The 12,368-nt window shown below is 34.0% G+C and overlaps 1 protein-coding gene across 2 annotated transcripts in view; it reads left to right on the top strand.

The window, feature by feature from the left end:
- IMMP2L (inner mitochondrial membrane peptidase subunit 2) overlaps positions 1–10,056 on the top strand; it is a 473,407-nt gene extending 463,351 nt beyond the window's left edge. Inside the window, exon 6 of one of the 2 annotated variants that reach the window (XM_014964182.1) lies at positions 9,553–10,056. In XM_014964182.1, the coding sequence (XP_014819668.1) occupies positions 9,553–9,672 (120 nt within the window). In that variant the 3' untranslated portion in view covers positions 9,673–10,056. The remainder of the gene's footprint in view (positions 1–9,552) is intronic. The other variant, XM_014964183.1, reaches the window with a different exon arrangement.
- Positions 10,057–12,368: the final 2,312 nt, after the last annotated feature.

Raw genomic sequence — 12,368 nt, 5'->3', positions numbered from 1 at the left:
GGAAATAGTTTTTTTCCAAGTAAAGTAGAAGCTGAGTTTAATACATTTAACCTCCTGTCTATTGTTTTAACAAAAGTAGAGAATAAATCAGATAAAGATAAGAGAAGAAGTATTTAAGCATTCTTAAATTCATAACTATTATTATAGCCATAAGGGAGAGAAAAATCTTTATATACATTTAAAGTATTTATTTATTTTGTTGTTTTTTTTTTCTCATAAATCAGCTTGGGGAGATTACATATACATTATTATCTTGATGAAATTTACCATTTTAGATGAGCTCTAATCCTCACACAAAGACCTGTATTAAAAAGTCTTTTATAATTTTAATAACATATCATGCAGCTATTTAATGACATTTTGATATCCTAGCTGCTCATTGAATATTTACTCCCCATTGCTTTTCATAGCTCATATTGCCAACAGCATGTTTTCTGTAAGTCAAACTGTTTCTGTATGCCATTTTAGGAGAAAATATAAGCAAGCCTCACAGTAGGATTTTTTGAATACTTAGTTAAGTGGAATAGTCCATTGAACAATTGTCTTTTCAAGGTAAGAGAAAATTAAAATTATTTCATTAACAGTATTGCAACAACCACTAAACTGTTCAAATGTGTGATAAAAACTCAGAGAAGCTGGGAGTAGGTTGACAGATCTATTTGCTGAACATACAAGCTATTGTCAATGAATATTTCTGAACAGTTCTGGTTTTGGAAAAGGCTTGCTTTGCCCAATAACAGTTGTAATATCGTAAGGTGTTGCAACATTTTGTTTTAATTAAGAGGTATTTTCTCGCCTGTTCCCTTGAATTAACTTTTCTTGCCATTGCTGGCCTTCTTTGTCTTTTTTTTCTTTTCTTACCTCAGCATTTGATAATTACTGTAACGTGATCTTGCCTGAGTGCCAGGTATCTGCCAAGTAAAATTTAAGCTAATGAACTTTCCCAAACGTCTGGGGTCTGCTACTCCCAATGTTTTCCCATTACAGTGCTCACTGATGGAGCCCCTCAGGCTGGAGCTGCTCCTATTAGAGCAAACGAGGCAGCAGTGGGGTGGGATGGGATGTTCTCCGTGACATCCCTTAGTGTCAATACTTCTTTAAGTTCATAAATAGCCCTGATTTTTGACCTAAGGTACTGGGTACTTTCTGAGCTTTTGGAAAGAGTATGGAGAATGTAAATTAGATGCAAGAGGTAGTTAGCATGTGGGTTTTTTTCACGTCTTCACTCAAGAAGAATTTGAGTGTATCTAGAAATTGAACCCTACAGTTTCATTCTTGCAGTAGGACGCCTTCCTTTTATTTGAGTGAGTCTGAAATGTCATTTCTCCTAGCTTTTGTGCATATCATCCCTGGCACAGTCATAGTTCCAGAAATTTGGTGAAATTTGACCTATCATCCTAGCTTGTTTGCTCAGCTTTGCAATACTCGCTACTCATTATTAGGGCCTGGAAGCAGAGCAGGATTAAGTCAGGGCATTCTCCTGTATTGCTCAGGGTGTCACAGTAAATGTCCGTGGCCAGAGCCATGTCGGGATACCTCTGTGTGCTCTCCTGGAAGCACAGAGCATGGCAGAGAAGGGGTGACGGAGCAGAGGACATGGTTCCATCTCCTCCAGCACCAGCCTGTGTGGATGAATTGGGTTTGTGGAGGAGCAGTGAGAGGACAAGTGCAATCCCTGGGCAGTGTGAGCTCTCGGAGCTGCTCTGTGACTCCTTCCCGTGTACCCATTGCACTGCATTTGCCAAAGCTTTAGAATGAAACTCTCAATTAATGATATGCAACAAAACGGAAAGCAACCTAATTTTTTACAGCATTTCTGCCTAGTGTCCTAAGTCAAGAAAGACAATGCATATAATCAATATCAGTGTAGTAAGCTGAAAAATGTCACTAAAGTTGACATTCTTTTGACGCTGTTGGCACTGACACAATAAGTTGCTGAACAGAATTTCACACTGAATGCTATTCATGAATAATTAATATGCATGGATTTGGGATACTATCTAGGTGAAGATAATGAATGCATTTTAATAATTGTTCCCTGCCCCTTTATTTAACAATTCTTAAAATACTGCATTGCAAATATATTACTGCTTTTTAATGTAAGACTTTTTCATGAAAGCTATTAGTACATTTTGTTCTTCTGTTGAGTTACATGATGTAGTGACAATCCTATTTAGTCTAGGAATTTTGTGCATCACCCAGTGAAATATTAAAAAGCTTTTAACTATTAAATGATATTTATGTATATGCAGCATGCAAAGCACATCATACTGTGCACTAAGCAAATTCTTTCACCATTTTTATTACTAGGAATCTAAAATAAATAATAGAATGGCTTGTAAATCTTTTTGTAGACATATTTAGTATAATGGTTCTGTTAATCATAAGCAACAGAGAATAATTTTTAGGAATGCCATGCTTACTGAAGATAAAAATAGTAGTGCTGTGTTATATGCGAACCTCTATTTTAAAAAGTTTTCTTTAGAAAACACAGAAGACAAAACTGAGGAGTAAAATTAATTAGCTATAGTTAATTAGCTATAATATATCCTCGACAGTTCCAAGAAAATGTATTGAGATAGAATTCAGCTCATGGAATACTTGTTCCAAGCTTGTTACAGTGTTTAATTTAGTCAATGGCATTGACAGCTGATTTCTTCGTGAATTGAATAAAGAATACAGTACTTTATACAGTACTTTATTGCTTTAAATCTGCACTACTTTTATGAATGTAAATTATGGTTCAATGTTAACTAGTCTCTGTCTGCACATCTAACTGTAGAAAAATCTCATATGTGAAATATATTCTGTTTTCAGTGACCATTTCGTTCCTTTACCTCTTTTGTAACTTTAATACAGGCATGTAGACATGATAGAACAAACGAGAATGCAGCCCAGTTATTTTGATATTTAGTACATTGCATTTTTTCAACTCAATCAATAGCGTGATTTTTTATTACAATGCAGTGACTGTGCTCACCTCTTCTGATATGAGTAGCTTAAATTGCAAACCCATGTTGGATTCAAGCAGTCCCTTTTGTTATACTAATATCAGACAGCTACTCGGTGCTAGTATGCAAATTTTATTCATTCTGGGAATCATCAATTGCATTTGAAATATATTTCTCTCTTTTACATCTTATTTTGTGATTATGTCTGTGCATATGTGTAATATATATTGTATCCCTCTTGAGTGTCTATTTTCACTCTGTAAAGCTTTCTTAAATAAAATAATTGACATTTTTATATTTCAAATTTTTTATAATAGTTTTTATATCTAAATGAACACATCTGAATTTGATAATTTTAATAAGGAACTTTATTGATTATACAATAGCTCTGTGAAAAAAAACACGTATGGGATGTTTTATCTGGAGCTGAAGCTGCTGCTTCAGCTATCAAACTAATGGAACTGTAACGGAACACTTACTAACAAAATTAATGGGCTGCATTCTTTTCTTTGTCACTAGATCTGTATGGCTCCATTAGGTCTGATTTGTTCAGGGAAGAGAGTAAGGAATGATGAAGACACTAGTATTTGGCAGTGTAGCTGAAAAGAAACTTTTTTTTGTATTCATGAGCTAGTTAGCATCTTGTTATGCCAGTGTTCAGGGAGCTGATCTAAGTAAAAGAACATCTGTTGTGGTATGGTTTTATTTACAAAAAAATTTATTGATTCTAATCTTTGTGTTATTCTTACATTCATAAAAGAAGGAGTTCAAGGATATTTGTTTCTTCTGCCATTGTTCATTATCCCAGATACTTCTACCAGAGGAAGTGGTTTCTCTGGGTTTTTACTGTAATCCACAGGATTTTATTTTTATTGAGTCTTTTTCCTGCAACTGCACTTGACAGTAGTTGTCTCAAAGTTCAACCATGTACAGAAAATGAAATGTAATAGCAATCATGTTTACTTTCTATTAAAGTATGGATTTTTTGAAGATACTAATTTACTGGGAGAATTCTCTGAGATACCATTTTACACCTACAATCTAATATCAAAATCCAGTGCAACAACCTTTTTTAAAGACAAGCAATCTAATTTGACATGATAGCTATCCCACACTATATATTTTTGTTAGTAGTACAGCAGAAACACTACATAGTTACCTAAGTGTTTCTTTCCTGAGATTTTCTTTGTGATTTTGGGGGCTGAAATATATAGAACTTTTTTTCTCTCCTTTCTCATTAGCCTGGTCCCTTTACACACAGTTTTCAACCTCCACACCAATTTGGCATTCCCAATCTTCCAGAATTTCAGTTTAGTCAAATTACAGCAAGGATATAGGGCTATGAACCACTACATCTGGAAAAATTCATTGAAGGCATATGTCTGCTCGAATGGTGCCATCGATAAATTACCCAGGATTTCTCCATATTAGAGGATTTTTCACCTAATGTATTGGCACCTTTCAGGAACTCTGTGGGGAGTAGCAAGTACCCAGCCAGCAAAACATCATCTGAATAGACCTCTACTGCTACAGAATTACTCTCCACCATAACACTTTCTGTTATGAAAAAGAAAATTTGAGAAGAAAATTTAGAATACATTTGATGTTCCATAGTGCTGAGCATGTGAAAGGTTGTAGATAACCTAAATTTACTAAACTGAATATGAACAAAAGAAATATAATAACAATATATTACTGCAAGGAATAGAAAGCATAATTTGAAACACTGATTGTACATGTTGTTGTTGGTTTTTTTTGTGTTTGCATGGTTTTCATTGGCCATGGCATTTGGAAGACCTGTGCTAATAAAGAAAAGATGACTCTTCAGAGCCAGAGAGAAAGGTTCAAAAAGAAGGGAAAAGGGTGGTTTAGTGAGTTATTGGGATCCTGAATTTATCACAAGGAGGACTGTGATGTTGATGGTTTCTTCTTCCTCACTCTTACTTCTCTTGAGGTTAATTGAATACGTATTCTAACATGTTTTTTACTTAGTTCTTTGTTCATTGACCGGCAACGTCACTTTTCATCTGTATTTATTACATATTTTGTTTTGTATATGTTAGTACATTCCTTATTCTTCTGAATATTTTTCTCCTTGTTAGCCTTAAAATCTTTTTGTCCAACTCCCCAGTCAGTCTCAGGTTTTTTTTTAGTGACCATTGCTAAGTTGCTTATAGGCCTGCAGTCTTTATTATCCCATTTCTATAACCTTGTAAACACATTGCTATGTTAACGTCATAAATATTTCATTCTACAAAGAACAATTACTTTTTTACTGTACAGGTAAAAACTTTCATTATACCACAAGTATATGCAGGTATAAAAAATATAAGGGATATAAAGGAAAACTAACAAATTAGGCAATAGTTACCTGATCATTAGAAAAATTGTTGCAGCTAAAGAAGCCAAATAAAACTTCAGGCAGGCAAGGAAAGTTAAGACAAAGCCTGAGAAATTAATCTTGAGGCCTTGCAGAGATGATACAAGATCTACAGCTTGTTACGAGCAATGGCAATACTGGCTTACAGGGCTACAAGAAGAGCTGAACATTCTTGAATTTTTTTTGTCTGATTTATTATTACTTCTAATTAGCAAATTGACTAGGTAGGAAGTCTATTTTTAGAAAAGGTAGTAAAGGCCTGGGTTTTTCGTTCTTCATTGCTGTTTTTGAGGTTATATTCAGTGGTGCTGTACTCACTTGTTCTAGTGTTGTTACAGAATTTTAATTCTTCGCCATTTAAGATATAGAATAATCACCAAAGTTTCAAGGAAAAAAGATGCAAAGAGAAATCTGTGGGGAATGCACCTAACATAAAGTAAACTCACAGCTACTCAAGCAGTACTACCTGAATTTAGCAGGTTGGGTAGACTTTACATGCCCTGAGAAAGTTGAGAATAGCCTTGTTAGGGTCACATACTTATATGGACTTTTTTTTTCCTTGAAATCCAAACTGAAGAACTGGATTTCCATACAAATTTTTGGTGTGTGCCACTGCATGCTACGTCTGTGCAGGATTCTTGCACAGTCTGAATGCTGCTTTTACCAGTGTGATTTGGTATTAGAAAAGGCACCATGGTAAGAGATAGTGAAGGTGTCAAATGGCAAACAGACAAGAAGAGGTGGAGAGTACAGTCTGTAAATCAATGAGTATTTTAAAGTTACTTATTTTGGAACTGGGAGAAGTCATAGTAATATAAGTTTCTATATCAAGAAAGGTGCATTTATCCCAAAGTGTTAGGACAGAATAAGCAAGATAGATAGTTGTAAATACCACTGCAGATATCACTGTCAAGTTTAGGCTTATCTTTCCCTAATGCAGCACCAAAACTAATCAGTCTCCATACAAGTAACATACTAACAATGAGCAGACTCTGAGTAAATATGTTTTTATCACAGTAACAGTGTCAAAACAGAATTATTCATTCAAAACTTATTTTGCAGATAAAACTGGTATGTTAACAGAATGACTTCTCAGTTGTTCAATTAAATACTCAAAGATTTTAAAAAATTAGAATTAATGCCTAAAAAGCTCAGGTTAGGGAGAATAATATGGGTTCAATTCAACATAGCATCTGTTGTTGCCACAGCAAGAATAATAAATTGATCATTACGTAGAAATAAATATCAGCTATTTAGATTTCTGCTATCTCTTACTCACATCTGTAAATTAAACATGTTCCTCAAATAATTTGTACCTGTAAAGTACTGATTTTTCTTATAGTTAAGACAGTGTTTCAAGGGGATAAACTTGTTTTCTTAAGTAAAGAGAATAAACAATGTCTGTAATTGGATTGATTAATCTATTTTTAAAGAGATTATTTCAGCATTTCTCTATTGCAACAGAAAACGTAGCCTCTCAGTTCACCCTTTGTCCCTATCTAACCCTGACGAGGGTAAACCCGTTAACAAGGGCAGGTTATTCTCTGCAAACAATACTGCTCTTCCTCAGTGAAATTCGTGGCTGCTGTGGTAACTACAGAATAATAATAGGCAGTGGACAAAGTTATTAAGGTTGTTTGCAGAAGTCAAACATCAAGGTGCTTTTAAAGCGAGCCCTTATTATAGAAGAAGCCCTATAGCATCAGTGTCATTTGTTATTTAGCAAAGATGTCCATCACCCAACAATACCTGTTTTTCCTTTTTAACACTAGTCATGTTGTCCTGTAAATCAGGTTTATAGGAAGGATATTTCTTTATTAGTTTCAAGTCAGATGATGGTAGTAGAAGTAATCCTCTGGGCAAAATTATTGCCAGCCTCACCTTCAAACAAGTTTTGATTCATTTATTATATTCTCAGTCTGTGTGTAGACCTCCTACTGACATCAGTAACAAGCTGTGCACTGAGAAAAACACAGAGCTTTGAAAATGGGATGTTATTTGTGTTTGACAAGAGTATTTTAACATTTTTCTATATACTAATGCTGTCACATTTTATATGCAGTGGTGGGGATTGCTGTGGTTTTATGTTTTGGCACCAGCCTGTAATGTGTGTGCCATCATGCTGTATACTCTGGGAACAAAATCCCTGTGGCAATGCTACATTTCCAGACCCCTTTATGGGATAATGAAGATAAAGGATATTGTGAATTCCATAAATATCCAACAAACTACGCAGAAGCATGTCAAGACTTAAAAAATGTAGCTAAATGCTATCAAAATGGAGTTGACACTTAGCATCCTGTCCTTTGCTTGAAAGTAGGAAAAAAGCTGCAGTGGATCAGGGAAACAAGTGATCCCTGCAAGGAATCAAGCAAGCAACATATGATGCTACACTGCAATTTCGGTGATCTACTTCAGATTCTTTTAGATATTGTGGGTTATTAAGTAACTAAATTATATTCAAGTAATTCAGCACCTGCTTCATCAAGCTACAGAATATGGAATTAGATATAGACCACTTCAGCTTCACTGATTTGATTATGTAGTAGAGAGAGACTAGTGAATATACATTAATCCTATGAAATTAAATCAAGAAAATTAGCTGAAGATATTCCTAGGGGCCTATTTGGTGTCTATTTGCATAAAATGCTGCATTACCTGCTTACTGAAATCACTTTTTTTTTGTGATGAGTAATGGAATGGAACTGAAGAACTGAGTTTACATAAAAATTTAAGCAGGAATGTACAGGTTCAAACCAGAAATCCATTTAACTCCTGGATCTGACAACAGCCCATACCAGATCATTACAACATAAGAACAAAACAAGTACATAATTTTTCTCTCAGTGTTTCCTACTGTGGAGTATAGAGATTACATTATTACGTTGTTCCTGTTCAATTATGTGTGATGGACTTTGCTTCTATTACAATCATGTATCGTCTATGCAGGTATGATGTAATCCTGCACATTCTGAAGAAGCATTTCTCTTTTTTTTGGCTTTAAAAATTCTTTAAAATAATGTAATCTGATGTTTCCTCATTCTTATGAGAAATTATTACATAACAGGGCAAACAAAGCCTATGCATTCTTTAGCCATGCCAATCATAATTGTATAGACTTCTAACCCTGATGTCTCTTTAGGAGACATTCCAGTGTTTCTAACTTTTGTCCTGTTTGCAACTTTTCTATTGGCACTGGATAGTTTATAATTGGTGGGAAGCTTATTACGTGCTGTTGTCTCCAGAAGTCGTCTAAACAAAACATTTAAGAGGCAGAAGACTATCCTGCAGGCTTTTCAAATTAAGTGAGATTAACTCTATGCCAAATTACGTAATGGCAATGTTAAGTACGAACACTGAAGGCTTGTCTTATTATCTCAATCTGAAAATGTGACTGTTCTATTCTCAGTTGTTCTTAGTCTAGCCATTTCATACCATATTTGAAAAATATCTTGTTTGTAAGTTTCTTAAGGTTTTGTAAGCAATACAGTTTTCTAAACTATACCACCTATAAACAATTAATTTGTAAGCAATATCAGTATTGACTTTTATTTTGATTTATTGAAGTAGAACATTAGTGAAGTAAAATTGTTGAAATAAGAATAAGATGTTAAAACATGTTTACAAAACCTATGAATGAAGTGTAAGTGGTCCTAGAACTTAAAAAATATTTGTTCTGTAAATGCGTTTCAAATAATTCTATCAGAAATCCATTTTCATCCTCAGGGAAGCATTTGCAATTCACAGTAATTTCCATTTTTGGTTGGAGACAAAATGGAATTTTGAAAGGGAATGACAAATAGAAAGCACAGCATGTTTAGAAAAGCCACTACCCTGCTGGGGTTAGTGTACATAGCTCAAATCCAAGATACAGGTTCTGTTTAACTTATTCAGAATAGATACTTGAACTTTGTTCTGCTGTAACCAGAATAACATAACTGAAAGCTTTTGCTGGATTATAGAATACCTCACCTGTTTTGACCAACTGTTTTTCTCAAACATGAAAAAACATTCCTAGTTCATGTTTGTTACAACCAGTGCATTTCAGCAGGCTATTTTGAATTCGAGTAAATGTTTTATCAAAAAACCACTCGTCGTTTGCAAAGTTCACTGCTTTGTATTCTCTCATTGCTCTAACAAATCACCATTTGCTTTGTGTTTTCCACATTTTATTTTATTTGCAGTATTTAATAATCTCTCTGTTTTATATGTTGGTTACAGGTTTCTCTTGGACTTTTACATGCTCGAGCTACTCATATCCTCTGGCCTCCACAACGCTGGCAGAAATTACAGCCAATGCTACCTCCAGAGCGCAAACCTCTCCAGAGAGAGCAAGAGTGATCTAGATGTTCAGATGGGAAAATACTGAAGAGAAGTTTAACCAGGAAGAGTTTTAGTGGTTATACCGTTGCCTGTAAGAGCTTTGCCAAGTGTGCTTTAACATCAGGTACTATATCAGCAAATATGTGCGACGTCTTCATGTTAAAATGTCACCTTAAATGTAAAAGAGTTTTGGCTTTTTATTTGTCTTCTTGTTTGGTGTTTTTAAAAACATCTCAAGCAGTATTGCATTGTGCATTATTTTGATTTGAAATAATTGGTTGTTGAAGGTTTGAAAGTTCAGTTTTTCTGGGAGCAGTAAAATGCTTCACTTGTTATATCTGTACCTGTGCTTCCCTGAATAAGAAATTATTAAATCCTTCAATAAAATATTTCAATCTTTTCCATGCAGCTTGTTTCTTTAGTAACTGAATGGAACCTGTATTATTATCATTGATTGCATGTGAGAAAAAACGCAGAAACACATAATTTGCTTTGGACTTTCCCATAATTTCTAATACTGAAGAACTGATACTTCTGTGGCTGAAAAGTTAATAATACATGTCACTTTTTCTTTTTTTAAAAAAAAAGCTAATGAGATTTTTTATTCCTTTTAAAGCAGGTTGTGTTTATTATTAAACTGAGTACATATTACGTATTTTTAATTTCTTCTTCAGGAGTGTTTTACATAAACATTTCTTGTATATCTTGCTGAAGTAGACAGTCAGTCAAAACATACAAATTATATTGCAGTATATGAAGGCAATGTTTCATTCATTTCTCAAGTATAGTAAATCATTGTTAGCATTGATTGCCACATTTATGTGAAACTATGTAATTAGATTATAAATAGTATACAATTAATACTATAAATATATAATTAATCTTATAAATATGCTCTGAATATGCAGTAAAGCCTCTGCACACATTATAACTAGAAAGAACTTGAAAAATGTTACATTTTCAGCTGCAGATTAATATGAGCCAGCTTATTTTCATATTTATTAAATTTTACTTCAGATAGAATAGTACTTTAAAAATTTAACAAACCACACAAAAGATCTTTAAACGTCAGCTAAAATCATGCAATTATCAGAACTTCAGAGAAGATGAAAATAAGTCTATAGCTCTTTGAAGACACACATCTGTGTATCAGTTAGATGATAGCTTCAATCACCATGAAAACTCTCTGTTACTGTCTAACCTTTTTCTTAAATGTTCCAGCTCTGTAAACTCTCTAAACACTTTACTGTCTACATGTACCATGATCTTTCTTTGTTCCAAAAAGCAGTTCCATAGGTCTCTGAATTCATCTTAGTTAAAACTGATGCATCTTGTTTGGTTGTTAATTGCAGTAAATTCACAATTATTTTGATTGTCATAGGGTGATTGAAAACAGTATTTTGCAATCTTTTTCTTTTTCCAATTAATTAACAAAACTGAAATGAGTTCAAGAAATTTACTGCAGTCATAATTAATTTTTGTGACAAAGATACAAACACACATCTATGAAAAGAGATAGATAGAGACAAACATTAAAAGAAGCGGGGGGAAAAAAACAAACAGATTTGATCATTATTTCTTTCGGTTATTCAGTCCCTAGTTCAATCCCTCTCTCCTCCTCTTGAGTATCAACTGAGTAGAGTTTTTACAAGCTGGAAAATTTGGTTGGCTGTTTTCGCTGGTACGTATTCTGCAAAACCAATGCCAGATAGTTATCAATAAAAACAAAAACATTTGTTCCTCAGTTATTTTAATTATGTTTTTCTGTTCATGTTGCCTGAAGATGCAGCCAAATGTGTCTGCATTAGCTACATTGCCAAAAAGGTTCTTTGAAGTTACTTAGGATTTCAGACCTTATTTTCCAATAAAGAAGGAGCCAGATATGGATCCAAATATTGGAAGAACTTGGGTTTATCATTTATTCTGGAGAGTCTGAAGCACAGTCTTCAAAATCAAAAGCTTGCTGTGAAGTGGAAGAGAATCATTGGTTTTCCAAGTCCATCACATACGGGAAAGCTAGCCAACTTACAATGCAAGAATAAGACCTTTATGTTAGACATGGAGAAAGAAATATTTGAATTTTAACAATAATAGAACATTGGAATTGATTATTTTTCATTGCAAGGTTTTAATTTTTTTCTGTCAGGTCTGTTTGCACTTTGAGACAGGAGGATGGATTAACTAGACCTTGAGATCCATTTCAGCTATTTTATACATTTTCTGATTAGGTATTCTGTGATTGGTAAACTTGATGGTGCCTTTGATGTTAGACAAGCAGTTACATCAATATCTGCTTCCTTTAGACTGTAAGTCCATTATATGCGAGTATTACAGTAGTCTCATGTACCACTTTCTTGTAATAAGCGTTTAAGGAATCTGATTCCTGTAAAAGAAGCTTTTTTGCTACATATTGTCATCAGATTAATGTGCATCACATTTTACATCGTCACATAGTTCAGTGAACGGAAATAGCTCAATGAAAACATCAGCATCTGTGTAAGATAACGGATCATTCAGTATCCAGAGCATGAAGAGCGAACCCATATTACCAAAGCAGAAAGGACCAAACAGCAGCACTAACACATGACCACATATTTAAAGGTGGTTTTGATATATTTTATTGATGTAATAATGTATTTGATTTTCAACCCTCAGATGTGAAATACATAATGAGGACCAGTTCTAGCAGAAATGAAGTCAGTGTCAAAATTCTC

This window comes from Calidris pugnax, unplaced genomic scaffold (assembly GCF_001431845.1).
Source record: "Calidris pugnax isolate Ruff unplaced genomic scaffold, ASM143184v1 scaffold44, whole genome shotgun sequence".
Taxonomy (NCBI): Eukaryota; Metazoa; Chordata; class Aves; order Charadriiformes; family Scolopacidae; genus Calidris; species Calidris pugnax.
Note: the sequence above shows the minus strand (reverse complement) of the source record. Positions and strands in the feature narration are given on the sequence as shown.